Source organism: Trachemys scripta, chromosome 15 (genome assembly GCF_013100865.1).
Source record: "Trachemys scripta elegans isolate TJP31775 chromosome 15, CAS_Tse_1.0, whole genome shotgun sequence".
NCBI classification, from domain to species: domain Eukaryota; kingdom Metazoa; phylum Chordata; order Testudines; family Emydidae; genus Trachemys; species Trachemys scripta.
The window spans coordinates 22,265,938-22,289,403 of record NC_048312.1 but is presented as its reverse complement, the minus strand read 5'-3'; the positions used below and the strand labels follow the sequence as shown (position 1 = coordinate 22,289,403).

Below are 23,466 nucleotides of genomic sequence, written 5' to 3'. Positions count from 1 at the left end.
GTCTTATGGACGTGGGTCGAGCAGATCTTGTTTTGGCTTCCCTCCATAAGTTTCGGAAAACTTCACAGTAAATATCATAGAGTCCTGACGAAAGGATAGAGGGTTTTGAGAGAAGCGAAGGAAGATCTATAGATCTATCAATCAGTCGAAATATTCTGAGAACTTGGTGAGCAAATGATTTCAAACTATGTGCATCTATGATTTGTAGGCTATTAAAGCCTAGAATAGTTATTTTTTCTTGAATATAGGCTAGATTTTCTCACTCTCTCAATGCCTGCCCAACGATTACCTTTCTCTCTCTTTCACCTCTATAGCTTGTTGGCAGTGTTTGTGTCTGCGGTGTTTTCCTCGAAATTAATTAGCGGTCCTGGGTGAGACGGAAGATAGATAAGCGAACACAGAGAGAGAGAGAGAGGGAGGGAGAGGTCAGCTTTTCTTACAGCATTTTTCTAGGCAATCTGCCCTAAGCATTTTGTGCATGGAAAGTGGCAGGCACCAGTCTCCTCTACCCTGCCGCAGGGCAGAAGCCCTGAGCTCCCCCCCCCCCCCAGTCTGGTAGGTGGAGAGTGGTGGTGGTGGGGTGAATGGGGAGCTCCAGGAGCCGCACTGTAACTGTAAAAGAGCCACATGCGGTTTAGTCACCCCGGATAGCGCTTGCACATTTTTTGTATCTGTTTTGCTTCCCTGTCGGCAGCCCTGCTGGTACGGCCCCTTTAATGTCCCTGCCCCCTTTGCCTCCCCTGGCACCTGGCTGCCAACGGGGGTGAGATGTGGGAGTGGCAAAGGGAGCAGCTGCCCTGATCCCAGCAGTTTAAAACAGGGCTGGTTCCAGGCACCAGCACTCTCTCAATGCGTGCCCAATGATTACATTCTCTCTCTTTCACCTATATAGCTTGTTGTCACTTTACGCTCCAGGAAATAGTAACAGACCCCTAGAGACAGAAAATATAGACCCAGGAAAGGAAGGAATTTCTTACAACTCCTGGAAAAAACACAGATCCTGGTTGCCTGGTGCTAACTGCTGTGGTGAAGGTACCACTCAACAAGGCAGACAGCTCCATAAGGCAGCTGGCAAAGAAGAAGATGTACCTCCCCGGCGGGCCAGTAACGAGCTGGTGTACGTCTCGCATAGGCAGGGAGGCAGCAACATCCCTCGAAGGGGGTGATCTGTCTGATGCTGCTGCGATCACTTGCGCCTTCCATCTTTCGATGTGCCTGGAGGCTACGGTGAGGAACTTTGTGGTGAGTGCTGTGCGTGACATCATCAGGAAGTGAATCGCTGTGGCCCCTTCCATCCAAGATGTCGCCAGGTACCCAGGGGAGCCGTATTTGGAAGAGACCTCAGCATCATCACTCTGAGAGCGAGAACTATGCTGGAGAGGACCCTGGAGGATACCATCCGTGGGCAGTATATGGAAAACCTGAGATGGAAGATGATGTTGTTCATCAAAGCAGAGTAGTAACTTTGGGGAACCAAGTTGCTTCTATTCTGAATAGCGTCTCCGTGGGGGAGTTACGCTGGAATAGGCACTATGCTTATAGCTATGATGCCAGTCAGATGAGGGTTTGGGGTGCTGTTTTCATTGAGAACATGCTTGGGGTCTAGTTATGTAGCTGGAAATTCTGGTCAGTCACCTCAACACCTGAGTGCTGGGCTAAGAGTCCATGAGGTGACAGGAGGGCTTGTTTTGGGAGGAGCTCTTTTATTAATGCCATTGTATGTTTAGATGGGCTCATCTACACCAGAAAAGCGACTCAGTTTAAAGGTGTGATTTATAAACCTCTGCAAAAGCAGGAGTGGCTGTTGCCATTCAGTCGATTAGGAAGAGGTTTAAGATAAGAACATCTTATTTTGGTTTAAGTCTCCACACAGGGTGAGTGTGGTTTAAAAAAATAATTTTAAAGATAAAATTGATGCAACTTTCTCATGTAGACAAGGACTAAAGCCCATTTCCGACCAAAGGGTCTCACTGTTTGAGACATGACACCACTGTAACAGCCAGTGCCCTGCAGAAGGAAGAGACCTTTTGCCCAAACAAACAGGGACACGTTTCTAGTCTTACCAAAAAAGCAAGGGGTCTTTCCCAGCTGCACAGGGGATGTAGCATCTCCCTCCTTCCTGGCTCATGCTGAAGACACAGAGCAAACTGTGTGGTATTCCACTCATCGCCCCTGCAGTATTTGTCAAGCCTGAACCTCAGTCCAACAGATCAGCCCGTCTGGGTTTAAAAATGTGTTTGGTATCATTCGTAATAGGTTGGCTACTAAATTCTTATCCGGGGCAAACACAAGCCTCTGGTTCTTCCTGAAGCCTGTGCGGCATCTGGGCTCAATCCCTGGATAGCATGAGGCACTTAAGGCTCACCCAAGAGGGGGCTGGTGACTGCAGGGAAAGAGGCCTTGCATCGAGTTCTGAGGCCTGTGCCCACCTCCGAAGTTTTGTCAATGGGCCCTAGAGGGAGCTGTGAGCCTTCTCCGAAGCTGGCGTGTCAGCCAAACTCACTCGGGGAAAGGCGAAAACAGGGTGGCTCTGGAAATTAAATACAAGTGTTGCTGCCTCCTCGATCAGGTTTTGTTTCCATGTAAATACCAAGCTGCTCCACGCAAGATTAAAGATTCTCACCGAGTCCAAGGTTATTTGGGTCTTGTAGATCCCCTACGTGTTTCTGCAAAAGATTCAGAGCTTGGGGCCTGTTCGTCTTAATCCTTAGCTTCAAACTGATCTTGCACATGCCGCACCTGTGCGTGTGGGGTCTTGATGTGCCTGGAGCCGGTTGTTACAGGGGTTAGATGGGGGTGAGAGAACGTTTGCCAGACATCGCATTAGAAATCTCAGTCAAGGCAGTGTTCAGTAGGGGTATTATTTATTGAACTCCATTTGTGTGTTTCGTGTGCAGTGTGTAGAGGAAGTCACAGCTCGGATTCCAGAAGAAACACCCCTGGACTTATCCTACAATACCTATTGTACTGGACATGCCTTGCCGCACTTCAGATTCTTTATGTAAACCAGCTCAAGGCAGGGACTGGCAAAGCGTGCAGGTCGAATCACTCCCAGCCCCATTAGCTAGTAGCCCCAGCCTTCAGCACAAATAGCAGGAGACACAACTAGTAGCCTCCCTCCTCTCTGGAAGGCCCCACCTAACCTCAAAGGCCTATTGCTCCATGCCACTTACCCCACTCAGCCAGCAGCAGAGCGGGAGACACACAAGGTCTGGTTCTCCATCTTGGGAGATTCTGTAAATAGTCAATGACACCACCACCACCATGGCAGGGCGCTGCACTCCTAGGTCCTGTGTTAATGGGAAGGGAGAATTATGCTGGAAACTGGGACGCAGCAAGTCAAAAAAGGAGAAAGCGTGAGCGAAAACTACTTACTGTCATTAACCACTGAAAGTCTCTGAGGTGGTAGGTCCCCAGCTGTCAACATCACAGGTCACCATATTCCAACTGGCACTATGAACCAGCCCAGCCTGGGAAGAGAGAAGGGGGCTGGGACCGGAGCTGGGAGGCCGAGAACTGAATGGAATGTGGAGATTGAACAATGCGAATTATTTCTGTCCAAACAGGCTGTTGCTGGGACTGTTAGCATGAAGGATTTTGGAAACCATCGCTATGAAACAACAGCCAAATCCTCTCTCCGTCCCACTGCATTTTTGGGAGCAAGGGAAAATGGCAGGTGCAAAAACAAGAACGGGGGAAGGTGACATTTTAGTCTTTCCCCCAAACTAGATATTTTTAAAGGAACGTATTCCGTTGCCTAGAACCAGGCAAACACCAGAGGTGGGTGATTTCTGGCCCTGTGTATGTGCTAAACCAAAACAGCAATACATTCAGCTACATATTTAACATGAAAAAATATATCTATCTATCTATATCTATATCTATATATATCTATATAGTACTCCTAACAGGGTCCGGTTAATGGGGCTGGGAGAAGCTTTAACTTCTTGTTAAGTTGTGAATTAAAGTTCTAAGTCAGGGACCTTAACACTGCATTCCTGTCAACTTTTGGATGTCATACATGCGCACAGCACACAGATAGCGTCAAGAGTTTAGGATTAGCCAGCTTGGGAGAATTTTAATTAGAAATTCCTGCTGTTGTACTGCCGCCTGCCAATCCAGACGCTGCTTGTATGCTCTGGTGCTGGATCGGGGGGATTTGAATAAATCAGTTTAGGTCTCAGCTCTATAAAGGCCACTTCATTTTCTTCACCTACCCATGCTCAGATATCTGAAATCAGACCAGTTCCTCCAACTTTCCAAGTGCAAACTGGGAGTTAACTCGTCTGCAGGAAGGCTACAGATTTTTTTCTTAACAGCAGCTTTCTATTGACCTCAGGTTTACTGCATTACTGTGCACAGGACCAGGTTCCTGCCTAAAGACTTGTTTTCATTTGCTTCTTGGGGATCATTCCTTGTGAAGGTCAAAGTCCCAGAGCTAAGCCCTATTTTCTTCTTGTGCTACTGCCATTGGCCTGTATAAGTCCCTTTAGACTGTGAGCTCTTTAGGGCAGGGATGGCATTTTCTCTTCAGGCATGTGTTTTGTTTTTTTTATTGTTATTACTGCAAACAGCCTATACATCTGTGGTGTTATGTGGAATAATCAGTGGTATGATTACAAGTGCTTAGCACAGAGGTGCATCAGGAAGGTTACTATGCAGTCCAGGGGGTTTAAATGTAGGTTGTGATTTCCAGATGCTGTCAGTAAGGTCACCATGCAGAGGTTGAGAACGACTGGAGGGTATTAGCACTCTTCATGACCCAGTGTGCAAGCAGTTATTGCATGGCCCTAGGGTGTGGCAACGCCAGCGTATTGTGCTGAGAAGGATGAAGTGAGTGTGTCAGGATTCACGTCTGCTTATTGCACAAGAGAGTTTCTGTTTTAGCACCTTCAGGTTTTACATCTCTGCCCTGTCCAGGCTAAGGCCTAAACTGCACTAATAAACACCCCCCTCCTCAGCTCTTGCCAGTGTGGCCTTTTGCCTTCCACAATGGAGAAGCCAGAGGAACTACAGACGATGGATGCTTTGAACCATTTCCACAAGCCTAGAAATGACTGGAACCAAGTCAAGTGAAAATAATGGTAAAATTTTATTAGCATAATCACAGGGATTTTAAATGGAAAAAGCAGAGTTAGAAGTTCACAAGGAAAAAACAAATGAAGTAACTGTCGACCCAGAGGGAAATCCCCCCAAGCTATTCGGGGCGTGATTTGATTGAGACCCACCTTGTCTGATAGCTCTTTGATTGCACTGCCAGAGTTCATCAGATGAGGAGATCATTGTAAACAGAGCACTGAGGCCTTTCAAGACAACATTATAGTAACCCTAACACAAAACCTTTCAAAGAAACAGGGGTGTAGCTAGAGCTTAACTTGCCTCTGAACGGGCAGCTGCCAGGCCTCTGCATGCAGTCTTGTAGCTCCTCAGAGGCTGTGTACTGTACACACCTGCCTCCTGTGTCCAGTTTAAGCCTGAATTACCCATCTCAGCCTTCCAAAAGCACATTCTCGCCTAACCCCTCTCCCCAACCACTCCTTGGGACACGTCCCACTACCTGCAACAGTGCAGTAGTACAACTTGCTGGTCTGCACTTTAGCACCATCAGTATCTGTGAAGTATGCTTGCTAATCACCCAGGGCAATCTTAACACATCCCTTTCCCCAGTTTGCTCTGTACAGCATTTCAAATGTTCCAGTCTAAACTGTACTTGAACTTAGGAAATTTAAAATGGGTATTTCTGACCCTCCTACTGGCAGCAGCCATCTTGAGGGAAAGTAACATTTGGAGGCAGCAATGAGCATAGGACCCATCCCCAAACCAGTTTAAATCCCAATTGATCAGGAAAGCTCTCAACATTTTGCTAAGGCAGTAATGGTCATGGAGACTATGAAACCATTATTAAAAGGGGATGAAACGGTTTTGCTCTGACACTGGGATACTGTAACAAGATTTTCCCCTTTTACAGCACCTTCCCTCCAAGGGTCTCAAAGCCCTTCAGAAATATCCGTGAATTAAGCCTCAACACCCCAGTGAGGTAGGTTAAGTATTATCCCCATTTTACAGATAAGGAAACTGAGGCACAGAAGGTTATAAACTCCCTCAGTATCACACAGAAATGCAGTGGCAGAGACACTCCCAGTCCTGTGCACTGGACACAGGACCGTTCTCCCAACCAGCGGGGTCAGAACAAGTGTCAGTTTCAGCAGGAAGCTCAGAAATCCCAATTTTAAGTAAAACTAATTTCAACTCCAAAATGACCATTTAGACAGTTTCTTGCCTTGGGAACTTCCCAAAAGCTGTGCTCTGCCCAGCTGGAGTAGCTTTTTGTTTTACCACTTGTTCCACAAAACCCTGCTTTCACAACCACAGACTGAGGCTCATTTGTATGGGAAACCAGTGAAAAACAGTTCCACTTATTCAAGGAGGGTAGTGAAGCATTGAGCTAAGGTTATTTAAAATAGTAAGCTAGGATCCCTCTGTTAAAGTGAGGGTTTGTTTCTTACACAGTTAATCCCAGAACTCCCTATGCCTGTTCCATTTTGAAAATTTTGTAGCCACCCCAATGTGTCATGCCTTAATAACCAAAGATCTAGAATCTTCTAGAGTCATATTTTAAAACCCTCTTCTCACTGCACCACTTTCACCATTAGTGTAGAACACTGTAGGGTTGTTTCTAACACAATCCTTTGTCCTTCTACAGCACCCTCCTTCTGAAGATCTGAAAGTGCCTTTGACAAATATGAACTAAACCTCAAAATCCTACAAGGCGGGAATATTGCCCCATTTTGCAGATGAGGCACAGAGTGGCTAAGTGACTGGCCTAAGGTTACACAGCAAGTCTGTGGCAGAATCAAGCACAGATTCCAGATCTCCTGACTCCCAGCCCTTTTTTTCAGCCCCAGGACCATCCTTCCCACCTAAGGGGAGAACTCCCCTTCCCGAGTTAACCCTCTGCTCTCATTTCTGATGGTTGAAGAGGAATAAAACTATGAAGGTGGACTTTGGGTTCTCCATCTCTGCATCATGTGGCACTGAATTAAGACTCACTTTGTTACCCTGGAAGTCGGGCTTTGGAGAAAGGCAGGTAAGTCAAATACAGCAGTTTACAGGTTACAAAATAAACTTTCCAGGTGATCTGAGATAATTAAAAGAGCTATTCACAGCTCACCTGCTTGTGCTAGAAAACAATACCAGTCACATTCCCTTCCCCTGCAAAACCCAGAGCCCTCCCAACCCCCAATAAAAAGAAAATACTTCATGTTAATAGTTTGTTAGACCCAAGCATTGAGGTTACAGATGCAGTAACCAGCACAACTGGTACACTGCCTAGAACAGCACAGTGTGAGAAATAAAAGTAGCTTTCTTAAAATCACTTCAAAACCAATTTCTGTAGAAGAGGATTAAAAGTAAATTAGTTCTGAACTCAAACCTCAGTGTAGAAATCCACAGTTTTTATCAAAGCATACAGTATTCAGTTCCATAGCAAAACTCCAAGGGTCAGATACACCAGACCTCGGGGACTTGTTAGACCAGTAACAGTCAATATCAAAGATTATTGCTCTAGAGAGTCTCAGTAGAACGAGCAAGGAACAGGACAGTATCAAAGAAGAGGGACTGCCAGCCTGATTAGCAAAGAGCAAAGAAGAAGATGAACAAGGAATACGAAATCTATAGCTTTACTTTCTCCTTGCTTTTTAAAAAAACCTAGAGAGGCTTTTCAGGCCCTTCCCTTAGTAAAATGCAGGCCAGACACACAGCATAAGCCACATTCGCTCAGAGGGGAGGGCTGGGCCCTCAAATTTCTCTGCATTTTCTTTTAAAATTAATTGGTGCCAGTCTCCTCCTCCTCTCCCAGGAGCAGCAGAATTAGGAGCATTTGCCCTACCCACTCCTGGGGATTTGGGGGTGTCCAGCACAAAATGGGACACTCCATTCAGGAGGGGGAGAGAATCACAAGCTAGAAAAACAGAGTAGCCCCCTACTTCCCCTTTCTAACAAATAAGTGGCATCAATTCCCTGCAGTGTTACTGAACTGGAAAGACTCCACTGCAGGGTCTTTACAGCTTCTGGGGCTGCTGCTGTAATCGTAGTAAATCCCGTGTGCCCCAGGACTCGACCGTGCACAGTCCGGGCAATGCAGAGGTCAGAGCATGGCCCTTGCTGTGCAGCAGCAGAGCTACTGCTTGGGTCACACAGCGCTTAACTGCCCCAGCGAGAGAGAAGTGTCACCAAAGCCAAGGACGTTTTGCTTGGAAGTGTCACATGTCGGCTCAGGGAGAGTTGACTCAAGGCTTTATCCAGCCCTCTCCTTGAGAAAGGCATCTCCTCGCTAGCGCTTCAGGCTCCTCTCGGCTGTCAACAATCATACAACACTTTAATGATGGGGCTCAGCATCTCCCCACTGAAACACAGCATGGGCATTTCCAGTTTAATGGTCCATCTCGTCTTTCTGGAGCAGCACTTAGCACCCCCCTTCCCCGGCAAGGTTTCTAAATCACAGTAATGCTCAGAGAGACTCGGCTGCCTAGTGAGGTGGCAGAAAGATGCTCCGTTCCCAGCTAGGATGCGTCTAGCAGAAGAGTTTGAGGAAGCAGTTCTGACAGTAGGGCTTGTCATTCTGTTCCTTGAAGGTTCCTTTGTTGAGCTGCTTGAGGCAGAAGGCACAGAAAGTGTTCTGGGTGAAATTTCTTGGCCATGGCGGTGATGCAGCGTCCCGTGATGGGCTTCTGGCAGCCGGAACACAGCGAGCCGCGGCGTTCGTGATAATGCACCTCACAGTAGGGCTGCCCATCGTGCTCAAAGAAGCTGCCGTTGATGAACGGCGTGAAACATTCCTGCAGGAGGTGGAAGCAAAAGGAACAGATTGATATGGCAAGCTGGGGACACAGGCAACTCCACAATCCATGCCTTCGCCTGCCATGCCCCTAGCTGCCTCCTGCAGGAAGTGGGCAGGGTGAATCATCTTCATCCAGCAGAAAGGGGCTGCAGAAGTACTGCTGCAAAGATGATGGGTGCCCAGCAGACACAGGGTTACTGAGCGTAAGCAGGCAGATGCAGCAACTGGGAGGGAAAATAAAGCCCTCAACTATACTTCATGTCCCTTTACTCCAGGCTGGCTTTATTAACACAAAGAAAATCCAAACCCAAGAGCCAAACTACTGAACACTTGGTAAGCAACACCAGAGCCTCTCCTGCTTCCAGTAAGCTGGGAGGGAAGAGAACACCCCCGTCCACAGAGACAGCTGCCACCACAACAGCTTTTATAGCCCACACACCCCAGCTCACCCAGGTGATAGGCAGGGAAGAATTCCTTATGCTCCAGGGCAGCAGGAGCACCTTTTACCTTGTCACAATGGGCTGGTTTTCATTTCTTGAGCTGTATCTGCCCTGCTTACGCTCAGATCAGTGAAAAAGAAAGTGATGGCCAGTAGGGGTTTTTTTAAATTACCCATTTAGAATGCCAGATATTATGCATATTCCCTGGGACAGCACCCTCCTTCTTGACTCATCCCAAACTACACACATACGAGAGTCACTTCACCACTGAAATACAGTGGCAGGCAGAAGGTGACAGCCACTGGAGAAATGTGGAGGGGAAGAAATTTTGGGCAAGGACCCTGGGGGACAAGTCCATACCCTTACAAAAGCGATACTGGGTCTTTAATGTCTAGGAAGAGAAGCTGTTAGAGACCAGTTTTTTAAGAGGCACCCATCTCTCTATAATGGTTATCACGGTCTAAGCCCCACGCAGGTATTAATGGCTGTACCTTCACTACAGTCATGGGAAGTTAGGAGGAATTCCCCCCCATTTTACAGGTGGGGAAACTGAGGTATAGAGCCATTAAGGGACTTGCCCAGGGTCACACGGGTCAGCAGCAAAGTCAAGATGTCCTGAGTCCTAGTTTTGTACTTGAACGTCCAGCCCATCCTTCTTCCCTAGGGACACGCACACTACCACAAGTGCACGCATGGTTGGACATCTACTTAGTCACAGGCAGATGCAAACTGAGCCCTGCGTGCAGGCATCCAGCAGGGTGCAGCCACAGTAAGTGCATATCCAGGCATGTTCTCACACAGTGAACTGCAAGGAACTCCAGTTGCCTGCAGCATTGAAAGGCGGCAGGCTCCTGGGAGCCTGACGCTGGGACTACTAAGCCATCCACCTCCATTCGAAAACAAACACTGGAAATTGGCCTGACTAACAACAGAAAGACAGAATCTGCCCAAAAGTTGCTGCCCCCACTAACAGGCAGCAGCGTGAAGAATGCCCAGCAACATCTCCTGAGCAGAAGAGCCTGAAGCCAGGTCCAGGCAGGGACGGAGCTGGTCAGCTGCTCACAAGAGACTGCCAGAATTTCTATTCACAGGGGCCTTCTGAGTGATGGAGAGTTTCAAACAGACAGCTTCAGCCAACTCCTTTCACGCGGGCTGCTGTGCAGCAGAGGAAAGCAGACTAGTGGTCTGAGCACAGGATTTGAAACAGGAACTTATGGGTTCTGACCCCCATTTTGAACTCCGCCTTCTGTCTCTGCCTCGGTAACACGTGGCTGATATTAATCTTTACACTGCTCCTGGGAGATGGGTAAATATTTGCAAGGCTCTTTGAAGACATGCTAAGTATTTATTCTGCAGCATTACAGTTCATAGCTAATTTCATTAGTTTCCAAGTTGATCCAAATAGGTCAGTCTCGTTAAGTTGACATTTCCAGAGTGAGCACACGAGGAAGCTCTTCAAATCAGGGTGCTGAGGCGAAGTGCTTAGAAAGCTTAGCTCACTATTACTAAGAAACCACTGGAAAAATTCTGTGCTTATCAGTGAACTGCTGCAGAAGCCCATAACTGTGGCTATGGGGCAGGGGGAGGGAATTAAGCCCCTAGAGAATTGAATGGAAACAGGCAGAGAAGCAAGAGGGTGCGTGGTCACTATCACACTATGTAGTTTGTGGGGCTGGCTGTCCTGTGCTGGCACAGACCCCTTGTTCTGATCGAGGGACCCACCAGACAGCCACCTAGGGGACTTGGGAGAGGGATCAGGTGCCAGTGGGCAGCACAGGCTCTCTTACCCGACAGACAAAGCACTCAGGGTGCCACANTACAGACTCCCGACCCCAAGTGCCTCTTCTGGAGAAGAGACACAAAAGGCTGGAAAGCTGAAGTCCTTAGGCTGCAGGAGGACGTTTCTCAGCCATCAAGAGTCCGCTTGTGTATACCTGTGCTTAGTGCCAGTAGCCACAATGAGATTTTATTTGCTAAACATTGACAATAATGTCATGANCTAGCTAAGCACTTGGGACGACACAGCAGCAGTTACATCAGAAAATCCTCCCTGCTTCTAAGAGACTTCTGGACATTATGAGATCTGCACTTGGCATCAGCATATCCTATCTATTGCTCACCACTTCAGAAGATTAGCCTAGTCCCTTTGAATGCTACACTAGGGCAAACCCTGACAGATCTTAGTTTACAAGTCTCTGCATTATCCACACCAGATATAAGACTTCATCACACCAATCACACCTGCAGCAGCACTTTGACAGCACTAATACACCACCGAGAATTGACGGGTACAAGGAGTAACGGTTGCAGTGGGTGATCTGAGGAGAGGAGGCGGTCAGTAGAAATGGACGACAGACAAGTGAGTGGAGAACACAAGATCAGAAGTTATTACGGTTGGGCACCTTGAAGTCCGAGAGAGATGCCATCAGCTCATCCAGTTCTCTTGTGGCTGAAGAAGCAGATATGCGAGTCTGCTGCTGGCTGGAGGTGACCCGCTGTGGGCTGCTCACCTCACTCTGGTTCACAGTGATGGCAGGGCTGATAAAAAAACAAAACAAAACCACACACGTTACATTTGAACACGGTGGTGGTGAAAAATCCCAGGCGGACAGCCTCAGCTCTTGGGATTCTGTTTATTCCCAGGACAGGTACAGCAAGGAAAGCAGCACAGCCAGATTCCCCACACTTGGACCCCAAATACGCCTCAACAGGCCTTCCAGGAAATCAGCTTTTCTGGCACTTCCCAACCCTTTGCTCTCTCTAGGAGACTGCCAAAGATACCAATTAGTGCAGTTGTGGTAGTTTGTGATACGAACAACCATCCATTAGGCACTAGACTGAGACCCACCCAATTTATTTGGTCAGATGGTGACAATTTTCAGTCAGCATAACTGGGTTCAAAACAGAATGAGATAAGTTCATGGAGGACAGGTCTATCTGGATTTGAACATGTATCCCCAAATGGTAAAGTGACCCATTATACGCTTATCTGTTTTTCCAACGTTAGCAGCTTCTGACTCAATGGCAGTTGCAGTAAATCTGAGCCCAAAAAAGAAGCAGACATGGCCACAATCTTCAACTTCCTCCTTGACCTTCCCCAGTTTGGAGAGAGCAAATCCCCTCATTACCAAGGAAACAGGAGGCCATCTGCCCAGCCAGTACTGCACTCTCCTAAGTGCTGTCATTAAACTGTGTGGAGTCACTAACCCCTCTCTGCCCCAACGCCCCCGGCACCCAAGGGAACAGTAGCTGGGTCAGTACTCACACTGGACTTGGCACAGAGCTCTCCAGTTCATCCAAAAGGCTCTCCACACTGGGACGCACATCCTCAATCCCACGCCCTCCGTTCCGCTTTGGCTTCTCTTTTGTAGGGGGTGCTGCCTTCACCCCCAAAGAGCTAGTGCTCTCTGGGACAACATAGTGAGGTCCAGTCCCACTGGGCAGGGAGGGGCTCCTGCTGGCTTCATCTTACAGGAAAAGAAACAGAGTCAATAGACCCTCACTTACAGTGGAAAGAGAGGCAGGTACAATATGGGGAGGGCAAAAAGGAGGCTGAACTGGGCAGGGGAGAAAGAAAGAGTTACAGGGAGATTTATACATGGAGGGAGGTGTGAGATTCAGGCATCAACATACCTAGCACTGACACATGGGTCATCACTTCCTACCTGTTGGGAAGCCACTAGGGGGATTGTGCTGAACAGCGTTCAGTTCTAGGAGCAGTCGGTCCAGTTCTGACAGGTTGCTGCCCAATGAAGAGCTCATCATGGTGGGAGATAGTTCTGCAGACTTCTGCTTGTTGGGAAAACTGGGTTGAGAGGGAAAAGAGGAGTGTAAAACTGGAGTCACCCCCCTTTGGGGTGAAAGATAAAGCATGGTGGGGTCTGGGGAAAGCTTTGTAACAAGCGCCCCACAGGCACCTTGTCAGGAACCCAAGACATTTAACGTACACACTAAAAATACAATCAATAAATGCACTCAGCACAGTATCAGCTGGTGCTCATTGTTGGAGCACATTAGCAACAAAGCAGCTGATCAGCTGTGTCCTCACTCTGCAATAGCAGCAATGAACAAAGATTTCTATGGCTGCACATAGCACAGGGTTAAACTGCAGATCAGGGATATGCAGAAGAGAAGCAGAACCATTAGCCAGCATAGAAGAAAGTCATTTGTTTCCACTGACATCACAAAAGCAAGAAAGAAATTCCCTCCTTGAGGAAGAGGTGAAGCATGGCTGGTTTAGAGGAAGGGAAGGCAACTGAAGTACATTCCCCACCCAGCATTCTGCTGTCTAGCCCAGGGATGGGCAAACTTTTTGGGCCGAGGGCCACATCTGGGTGGGGAAATTGTATGCAGGGCTGGGGCAGAGGGTTAGGGTGCGGGAGGGAGTGCAGTGTCTGGGAGGGGGTGCAGTGTGCAGGAAGCGGCTCAGGGCAAGATATTGGGGCAGAGGAAGAGTGCAGGGTGTATGAGGGGGCTCTGGGAAGGGGGTTGGGATGCCGGAGGGGTGCGGAGTACAAAGGGGGCTCAGGGCAGAGGTGCAGGAGGGATGTGGACTGCGGAAGGGGGCTCAAGGCAGGGGTTGGGGTGCAGGTGGGGTGCAAGGTGCAGGCAGGGAGCTTAGGGCAGGGAGTTGGGGGCAGGGGGCAGGTGGGGTTTGGGCTCTGGCCCAGTGCCGCTTACCTAAAGCAGCTCCAGGGTGGCAGCAGCGCACACTGGGGCCCCGTCAGGCTCCCTCCCTACCTGCCTGTCCTGTCCCCGACCCCATGCTGCTCCAGGAAGTGCTGCGGGGAGCGGGGGCGGAGGGCTTCGCATGTGCTGCCCTTGCCACCCCTCCAGGTACCTCCCCTGAAGCTCCCATTGGCCGCGGTTCCCCGTTCCCGGCCAATGGGAGCTGTGGGGGGCGCTGCCTGGAGGCAAGGGCAATGCACAGAGCCCTCTGCCCCCCGGTCCGGGGGCTGGAGGGAAGTGGTGCCGGCCGCTTCTGAGAACAGCGTGGGGCCCGCAGCGCCACCGGAGGCAGTCCCGCAGGCCGGATCCAAAGCCCTGAGGGGCCAGATCCAGCCTGCAGGCCGTAGTTTGTCCACCCCTGGTCTAGCCTCCTTAACTACTAAGTGATAAAACAGCATACAGCAGGGTACATGGTGACAGAAACCCACCAGCAAGGCATAAGGTCTCTCTTTAAGCCCCAATAAACTGCTACACAATCCTTCACCTTCTAGGGTGCTACTCCACTTAAACAATTTTTAATGACCATCATAACACCACATTAAATATGGACATTTAATATTATTTTAATATAGAACTGTGTGTGATGTTTGTTTTAGATACTACTTATCCCTTAGGGATATTCTGCACCNTGTTTCCTCCCTCCTGCCTCAGTCCACGCTGCCTTGTAGAGTGTGAGGCTATATTAACAGCTTGTTAACCCTTGAGGGCTCAGCCAAGTGCTAGTTCGTCATTTAGCAGCAAGACATTCCCTGGGAAATATCCCACCCTCTTACTCCACCACCTCAACCAAGCTTCACACTCATTCATTGTTGTGTACAATATTAAACAGTTTAAAATGGTTTAAAACTTAGACAGTATATGTATATAATGTCTTTTGTCTGGCTAAAAAAATCCCACCCCCTCCCCACATTTATATTAATTCTTATGGGGAAACTGGATTCACTTAACATCGTTTCGCATAAAGTCGCATTTTTCAGGAACATAACTACAACATTAAGTGAGGCGTTACTGTACAATTGGGAAAACAAACACAGAAGGTTTGTCACAGACAAAGTCACGGGCAGAGTTGGAAACAAAAGCCATTTTTTTCTGATTCTCTGGTGCCCTATTCACTGGATCATGTTGCCTCCTACCCTGCCTATGGAGGGATTAAACCAGCTTTCCCATCTCAGTCATTTCCACCAGGCTAAATTAACAATGACCTCCATGAAAAAGGAGTTCAGAACTCTAGAGAGCCCTGAGCAGTAAAACCGAAACAGGATGGGGGGGGGGGGGTCAGTATCTGTCCCGCCTCCTGTAACTGGAAGCAGAGTCGCAGCGCTTACTGCCCACAGCACCCCCACCACAATTCAGGCTTCTCATCTCCCTAGGAGGGGCAGGATACCTGTAGACGTGCTCCTCTTCACTGGCACGTGAGGAAGAAGAGCAGACACTCTCTCGGGGAACGGAGGCACTGGCACTTTTGGCACTGGAGCTGTACACAGGAGACTGGGACTGAGGAAATGAGATTTGTATTGGAGACTGAGAACATCGAACACATGCGTACACGTCAGTGAAGTTAACAGGTCAAATCTTAACAACAAACAGCTGCAGATCAGCCTCAACCCCTATTGCACAAGCTAGCCCAGCAACATGTCTCACGCTCCCTCTAGCTCACCTAGGAATTTTGCCTCTGAGTTGGAAACTTCCCAGTCTCCTTTCCATAGGCTGCAAGGTGGATGATTAATACTAGTCTTTTGTACTGTGGTTTTCACTGGAACATTGATGATGGGTCTTCAACTGGTATTTTATCACTAAACCAGACAGAAGTGGGTGCCTAGACTCTCCCTTCCCCCAATCACTCCATCTTGTTGGGAAACTTCCCCCATTTCCTCACCACATGCCAGCCTGCTGATTACCCAAACGCCTCCTTACTCCCCACAATCCTCTCCCTCCCTCACCTCATCTCCTGCACTCTAGATATGCTCCACATCAGATCAGAAGACATGCACAGACCCCTTCGCTTCCCCCTAGCATCGCACACTTACTTGCTGGTGGATGTATCGGGAAACACTGGGTTGCCACTGGTCTAAAGGGTCAATCACAGTCCCATTCAGGGCTTCGCTGGAAGGAGGGGGTGGCACAGGTGGGGGCACTGGGATCTCCTGGTATGTATGGTTTCCAGTTGGATAGGAATAGGGTGTTTCCTCCGACAAGAACACAGGCCGTTTGGAGATGTGAGAGGTGGTAGACTCCAGGTCCGCTAGTAAAGCATCTGCAGAGAAAAAACACAAAAGGTCTTTTTGTCTTGGCTAGGCAGACCACCAGTTTATTCCTCTTCCCCTCATTCAGATGGTGTCACATTTACAGCCCCTATGGATGATCTACTGCACATCCTGCAAAACTGTACTGGACAGGGAAAGTGGGTCAGTAAAACCTGTTATAAAAGGAAACTTCAAGAGGCACCAAAGTAGCCGGAAGAAATCCCCATCTGGGATTTTGTGCTAAACTGGGGAACAGCCCAGCAGCAAGGAGCTTTTGGTCACATTGTGCTTTGCAGTAGAAGAACTCGGACAGATCTACGTCAGATATTGACACAGACTAATTACAAGCCCCATATCATTAAAACATGGCCGTGAATGTCACTTTCTCCAGGAAACGAGTTCCCCGGAAAGAATTTTCTCTGGAATCAGACGAGCCTGAACCGGCACAAGAGACTTTTTCAATCAGTTTTCAAAAAGTTTCAATCGGTCTATCAGTGTAGCAAGCTAGCATTTGCCTCCCAGAGGAACAAGATTCCTCCTCAGCACACAGCAAGCCACACAAACGGTTAACTGGATGGCGCCTGCCAGGTAAATGCAATTTCATCGCCTGGAAACAGTTCTTAACTTGCTGGGTGGAGGCTACTTACACATTTTTGAAGGGAAGAAAAAAACCTCCATAAAGCTAAAAACGTACACACTAGCACGTCAGGCAGAGGGAAACCCATAATGGGTAAGACCCTCTCTGGAATCAGAAGAGTCACTTCACCCTCTGAGATGGGGCGAGAAAAAGGGTCTCCACCATTTTGGCTTTCTTCCCGCTAACTTTGCTCCTTGCCCAGTCCAAGCACAGCAAGCACCCTTTGCAGTGACTCACAGACAAATCCCAGCTTGCTGGGCCTGTGATCCCACCCCAAGGCACCTTCTGCAATCCCCAATGGTGGAAACTCCAGTGAAGCATTGCAGGTCTGTACTGTACTTGCTTTCTAAAGAAACCTCACTGGCTGGGTGCCCAGCCTTACAGAGGAGCAACAGACTCCAACGCACACCTACTTAAGGCTAGTAGAGAAGAGAGGAGCTGGTCCACAAGGGACACAGGCATTCTCCATTACCAGAGCATCAAGATGTACCAGGCAGGACAGTTCAGAGACACAGAGTGCTGCTAGAGTCCAGTAAAGTAATTCAGCTTACGTAGGACTAGGAGATTAAGCTGCTTCTCCAGAAGTCCCTTTAACTGCTCTGGATCTCCATCCCCTCCACCACAACTGCAGCTCCTTCAGAACTCAGAGGGAAAATCTCTCCCATTGCTAGGCATCACAGACATCTGGGCTTTCCAAAGCACAGCACAGTTCCCAAGCCCCAGCTGGCATCACACAGTCTCTGATGGCTGTCTCCTCAAAACCCCTTCGCAAGCTGAGCAGCTCATACAAGACAAACATATTCAATAACCCAAACTGTATTCAAAGGCCAAATGGGCGACAAAAGTTGTTACACTACACAAAAGAAGGAAGGAGAGGCTTTCCTGTTCTCCCAAGGGCATCTTCTTCCATGGGCCAAGGTGTTACCATGGAGAAAGACCTCTTAAATCAGAGCCCATCCCTATGGCAGGGCAGAATAGAGGGCCCCAGCAGAGGAGGTATGCTAAATTAATGCCATGACTTTAGTCTCACCAAAAGATACTCCAAGTCATTTAAACCACAGTCGTCATCTTATGGTGGCCAAAATATCCCAGGAACAGATTCCCCAAGGGCTTTTCACAGCTGGGGAAAAGTCAGTCCAACCTTTTTTAAGCAACAGAACAGCGGGTGGATTCCAGAGCTATACAGACACATACCTCAGAGGAGCCAAGAAAGTACTGCCGCCGCTCTGACTGTGCAGGTCCAAGGACTCTGTGGTTTTGTGTACAGTTTCCTGCACAATCTATCAGGGAAGGTGTGGTTCTTGCCTCCATGCACTTCTCCGGACCAATGACTAAAGCAAATCAGACTCCACCAGGAAGCAAGAAAACCACACAAACTCAAGCCTTCAGAGTCTCCACACCCATAGCAAATAAAAGCACTGAGTCCTGTGCAAGGCATTCTGGACACACCTTCCTATCCCTCCCATTCTACTGCTCTTCGCCCTCTAAGGGGCAGACACGTAACTTTCAGCTCCTCGCAAAAAAACGCCTGCTCAGCTCACTTGCCTCTCAAAGGAGAGGCTGAGCAGAAGGTACTCCATTTCCTCTTGCTACACAGCACAAAACTAAGCGAAACTAGTTAGATGCACCTGCTTGGTCCCGTGTGTCTGTGCATGTGACAGGGTGGACAAGGAGGGGAAGGGAGAGAGTGGAGAGCAAGCGCAGGTGATGTAAAGAAGAAACACAACCTTCCCAGCTGCCCACTGACAAAAAGAGAGCCACGGTGTATAGAAAGGAAATATGGACACAACCCCTCTACTCCCTGCTTGTGAACGGTTACGTGGCAGACAGTAGTTTAATGATTAACCCCCCCCCCCCCCCCCCGCATCCTCCCCCTTCCTGACTTGAGCAAACACTATACAGCTGAGGAACAGGAAGCTGAAGGAGGAGGGGAGAAAAAAAGGCTGGAGGGGGATCACTCACAGTTACTCAGCCAGAGCGGCTGAGCCATATGATCAGGGAGGCTGGTGACGAACTGTGCTTCGGTTTTACGACTGCTTCCAGAGCAGTTCAGTTACATACACCAGGGCAAGATCCCCCAAGGCCTGTGCACATTGGGTGGAGAGAGGCAGGAAGGGAAATAAGATAGGGAGCAACCACCTGAAGAGCTGAGAAACTCATTTTAAGGTCAACTTAAGAGTAAAGTTCAGTTCACTACACTAACTCTCACTCCCAAAAGGGACACTGAAGCCCAGGTGGCCAGACCCTGCTGAATTGTACCAGTCTTTTCCACTTGATGAAAGTGTCACAGTGCCCCCTAAGGATTGGTCCGCCAAGGCCTTTATAGACTAGCCCAGGGGTTTTCAAACTGTGGGTCGCGACCCAGTACTGGGTTGCGGAATGTAAGGCACTGGGTCGCGGCGGCTCTGGTCAGCACTGCCAACCAGGCTGTTAAAAGTCCCGTTGGCGGTGCTGTCCAGCTAAGGCAGTCTAGTCCCTACCTGTTCAGACACCGGGCTGTGCCCTGGAAGTGGCCAGCAGCAGGTCCGGCTCCTAGGCGGGGGGGCCATGGGGCTCCAGGCGCTGCCTCTGCCCAGAGCACCAGCTCAGCACTCCCATTGGCGGTGCCTGCAGGCGAGAGCCGCACGCCTCCGCCTAGGAGCCAGACCTGCTGCTGGCCGCTTCCGAGGCGCAGCACAGTCTGCAGCACCAGGACAGGCAGGAAGCCTGCCTTAGCATGGCCACTGACCAAGAGCCGCCCGAAGTAAGCCCGTGCTCCAACCTCATGCCCCAGTCCCCTGCCCCAGCACTGAGCTCCCCCCCCAAACCCAGAGCCCCCTCCTGCGCCCCAAACCCCTCATCTCCGGCCCCACCCCAGAGCCTGCACCCCCATCCCAGAGCCCTGACCCCCTCCCACACCTCAACACCCTGCCCCATCCCAGAGCCCTCTCCCACATACCGAACCCCTCATTCCCGGCCCACCCCGCAGACCTCACTCCCATACCCAAACCTCTGCTCCAGCCCTGAGCTCCTCCCACAACCCAAACCCCTCATCCCCAGCTCTGTTGGGTCACGGGCATCAACAATTTTCTTCAACTGGGTTGCCAGAAAAAAAAGTTTGAAATAACACTGGACTAGCCCACATTGCAGGCTCCTCCTAACATACAAATGTTACAGTCTTGATTGATTTCTTGGTTAAGGAAATGTTCCTTCTTGAATATTCCTCTCCTCCTCCAAGACAGGCAGTGCTGTGTGATATCGGAGAAGCAAATAAAAAGGTTTCTCTTTCCGAACCAACATGAAACATGTTCACTGAAAAATCTGAACTCACTGGGGACCAATAGTTTTTGTATTGCTGCTGGCCAACAGAGGGCACCATGACAGCTCTACACACAGCTTGAGGGAAGCTTTCAGAGCAATTCGCTAACTTGGCAGCAACCCCATCACTCTTCGTGTTCAGCTCCAAAGGGCTGCCCTTATTTTAGATTTGCATACCAACCTTCTGCCAGTCCCACTTACACTGCAATTCCCCGGCCCCCAGAACACACTGCAGCATCTCTGGGACCACAACCTGACAACACCCCAGTAACAGCCACACACGCTGCAGTAACTCTACTGTTTTACTACAGTCTCCGATTGAGACTTTCTACCTGCTAGAGCGCCTCTTGTAGTCTGGAAACTTCCAAGGTCAAAGAGAGGTCAGAGGCTTCACTCCAGGGAATGGATTTAGTCCTCTTGTAGCAATGAGACAGGTACAGCACAATCTGACAATAGAACATCAGGTCCACTGTTTCCCCCTGGAGCAAACTTGCCAGGAATGAAGCAAAGGGACTGTATTTAATGTGTCTCAACCTGGACTCCCAAAGATTCACAGCACACAGACCTGGGGGCATAGCAGTGGAAAATATTCCACTTATTGGTTACTAAATAAGGCTCAGTCTTCCCTTGGTGACATAGAAACTGCATATAGGGCCATAGCTGCTAATCTCCAACACTGGGGCTCCCATTTTCCACTCTGTTACTGTCAGACCTTCTAGCATGAGCAGAATATTGCAGGATGGGGAGTTGGGAGAAGGGGAGTGTCTACTACAGCAATATTACTCAGTGCCATTCCTACCCTCCGTTATCACTTCATTCCACTTGTAAAACGCTGAATCAATAATGCAGAGATGAGACAGACACAGCAGTCGCAATGCTTACATCATGAGATTCTTTAGCAAGCAATACCTGACCTCTTTGCATGGCTGGTGCTCCAATTTCACCAGATTGCCAGGCCAACAGGACCTGCGGAAGCAGCTCACAAGACAAGGAGCAACAGGCTTTGCTATGGCAAGTCAGACTGTGGAGAGGAGACTCCTCTCTTGGTAAGACCGCTCTAAAGTGGAATCTGACTTCAGCTCAGGGTGTAGCTCAAACTGTACCCTTCACAACGGTTTACATTCAAGCGGCTATTCTATACCAGCTTTCCTGTGCGATGGGGATTCTTAAACAGATTTCCGAGTAGCAGCCGTGTTAGTCTGTATCTGCAAAAAGAACAGGAGTACTTGTGGCACCTTGGAGACTAACAAATTTATTAGAGCATAAGCTTTTGTGAGAGCCACTCTATATGCATCCGAAGAAGTGGGCTGTAGCCCATGAAAGCTTATGCTCTAATAAATTTGTTAGTCTCTAAGGTGCCACAAGTACTCCTGTTCTTTTTAAAAAACGGAGGCATATAATACCTAGGTATTTCTAAAGCACACAGTGGCATCTGAACACCAGGTCCATAGCTTGCACCTCCCCCAGGAAGCTTTGACAATGAAACAATTATGAACGGCGATGTCCCTGCTATTCTGGTCTTTGAATCCCACAGCTCTGCCAACGCCATTTGATATGAACCAGTGGCAATTAATCCTGACTATGATGCCTCAAGGTAGTTCCCAGCAATTGCCAATGTTCTGTCACTGATTTAGACAGCTTGGGACAGTGGTTCTCAAATGGTGGTGCATGCAGCCCCACGTGATGGTCTGCAGAATGAGATATGTAGCAGATCAAGCAGTGCAAGAAAGGGCGCTTGGGGGTGGGAAAGGAGTGGGGTCCATTTGAGGATCCCTTTTTTATGAGAAGGTCCACAAAATGAAAACGCTGGAAAACTTCTTAGGATAGACTACTTTTACCAGTTCAAACAGCGCCGACAGAGTTAATCATCTCCATAAGCAAGGCTAAGCTGTACCCTGTACATTCCTGCCCTATCTCTCCTGCACTAGACACCCATGCACAGCCCTATCAGATGGAGAATAGCTCATACATTCCAAGGACTCCGCTGCAGTTTCCCTTGCCATTCATTCCCTTGCATGTCGGCACTTGCTGCTATCGGGAGAATGCAGTATCCTCAGGCAGAAGCACCTCTACAAGAAGCCACACAGGCCAACGCCAAAGCTTCCTACATCCCAGGTTTGTCTGACAAAAGCAGTAAAGCCAGCCTGAGGGTCACAACCCAGCACCAGGAAGGAGCACTGGAACAGTTATCACAGAGCCCCCTTTACACATGTACAGTACACGTCAGTCTCCTTTTCAATAAAGCTAGCAGCTGCGCTTTGGCTCCTTCAGTAGACACTGTTTAGCAAAGCCTTCCAAAAGAAGTGCAGAGAACATTTTCACTGGCATTTTCCCTATGGCATCAAGGCTTCCTCTTTGTTTAGCCCCCTCCTGAAAGCCTCCTATGCATCCCAGGAATGTCCCTTGATAGAGGAGAGAACATGAAGCAGGAGACAGCAGTGAAAGAGTTATGGTAAAGCCCACAGCACAGCACACTGGCAAAGCAGGAGCAGGCGTAACTGCTGGCCTCCTATCCACTCTGGCTGCCTAGAACACAGGTTGCCCTCCACGACTCATGAGGAATCCATGAGATTTCCACAAACTAATACACTCTATTCCTCCTGCCAACCCACCCTCATGCCCCACTACAAGATATTCGCACAAAGAATTACCAGAGAAGATGTCTGCAATCCAATTTTAATGATGTCATATCTAGCTCTCAGCAGAAAGGTACTTGCTAGCTACATTACAGAGGCTTCTCAGACTACCAAGCCATAAAATGGGAGACTACACCCCAAGGAGATAGTCAGAGGAAAGCATGTACTCTCTCTTCTACCCATAGCGATCACTCCCTTGTTTCCAACAGCCTCCTGCACTAACTGAAGTCTACGAGTCAGTGGTACAGATACATTATTAATCATAGCAAAGATGACAGAGTTGGTGCAGAGGGGAGAGGAATCCCTAGAATTTCCACAGGCAGCTCATCTTCCTTCACAACTGAGATGGGGTCATTATTAAGATAAGTGGACAGAACACCAAAAAGGAGCTAGTTTGTAGCACAATCTCTGCCCTACACCCAGCCTATTGGTCGGAAAGGAAAGGTAACGTAGTGAATACAAGACACGCCAAACTCTTCATAACTAGCAGCCTTTAATTTTCCACAGCGAAAGGCCACTTCTGTGAATTCTGATCCATCAGGTTAGAACGCTACTCCTTGCTCGGAACATCTGGACAGTGACCAATAAGGATGGATCCAGGACTTTTCAACTAGCCACAGTGCTTAGCTAATGATTCCAATGTTCA

General features: G+C 48.9%; 2 protein-coding genes across 4 annotated transcripts in view; both read right to left on the bottom strand.

The window, feature by feature from the left end:
* Positions 1 to 6: 6 nt before the first annotated feature.
* Positions 7 to 3,515, bottom strand: LOC117887874. 3 transcript variants are annotated; one of them, XM_034790584.1, is made up of 4 exons: positions 3,376 to 3,509; positions 3,174 to 3,290; positions 1,090 to 1,421; positions 7 to 367 (listed from the first exon to the last, which is right to left on the bottom strand). In XM_034790584.1, the coding sequence occupies exons 1-4, from the start codon at positions 3,379 to 3,381 to the stop codon at positions 355 to 357; spliced, it is 468 nt and encodes a 155-aa protein (XP_034646475.1). In that variant the 5' UTR covers positions 3,382 to 3,509; the 3' UTR covers positions 7 to 354. The 3 variants fall into 3 exon arrangements, 2 of the variants coding, with proteins under 2 accessions (XP_034646475.1, XP_034646474.1); XM_034790583.1 differs by lacking the exon at positions 7 to 367 and having other exon boundaries at positions 697 to 1,421; positions 3,376 to 3,515; XR_004648223.1 differs by lacking the exons at positions 7 to 367; positions 3,174 to 3,290; positions 3,376 to 3,509 and adding an exon at positions 2,064 to 2,161 and having other exon boundaries at positions 662 to 1,421.
* Positions 3,516 to 5,073: 1,558 nt separating this feature from the next.
* PXN (paxillin) overlaps positions 5,074 to 23,466 on the bottom strand; it is a 65,108-nt gene continuing 46,715 nt past the window's right edge. The window contains 8 exon segments of the mRNA XM_034791464.1: positions 5,074 to 8,669; positions 8,671 to 8,837; positions 11,067 to 11,124; positions 11,668 to 11,817; positions 12,545 to 12,746; positions 12,945 to 13,084; positions 15,392 to 15,501; positions 16,035 to 16,261. Of these exon segments, the coding sequence (XP_034647355.1) occupies positions 8,573 to 8,669; positions 8,671 to 8,837; positions 11,067 to 11,124; positions 11,668 to 11,817; positions 12,545 to 12,746; positions 12,945 to 13,084; positions 15,392 to 15,501; positions 16,035 to 16,261 (1,151 nt within the window). The 3' untranslated portion in view covers positions 5,074 to 8,572.

What these genes read in the sequence shown, in the direction of transcription:
- LOC117887874 (XM_034790583.1), bottom strand. An exon ending in TCTGCTGCTGGCTGAGTGGG is followed by an intron (nt 1,422 to 3,173) that starts GTAAGTGGCATG and finishes CTTCCATCTCAG; the next exon opens with GTTTTCCATATACTGCCCAC.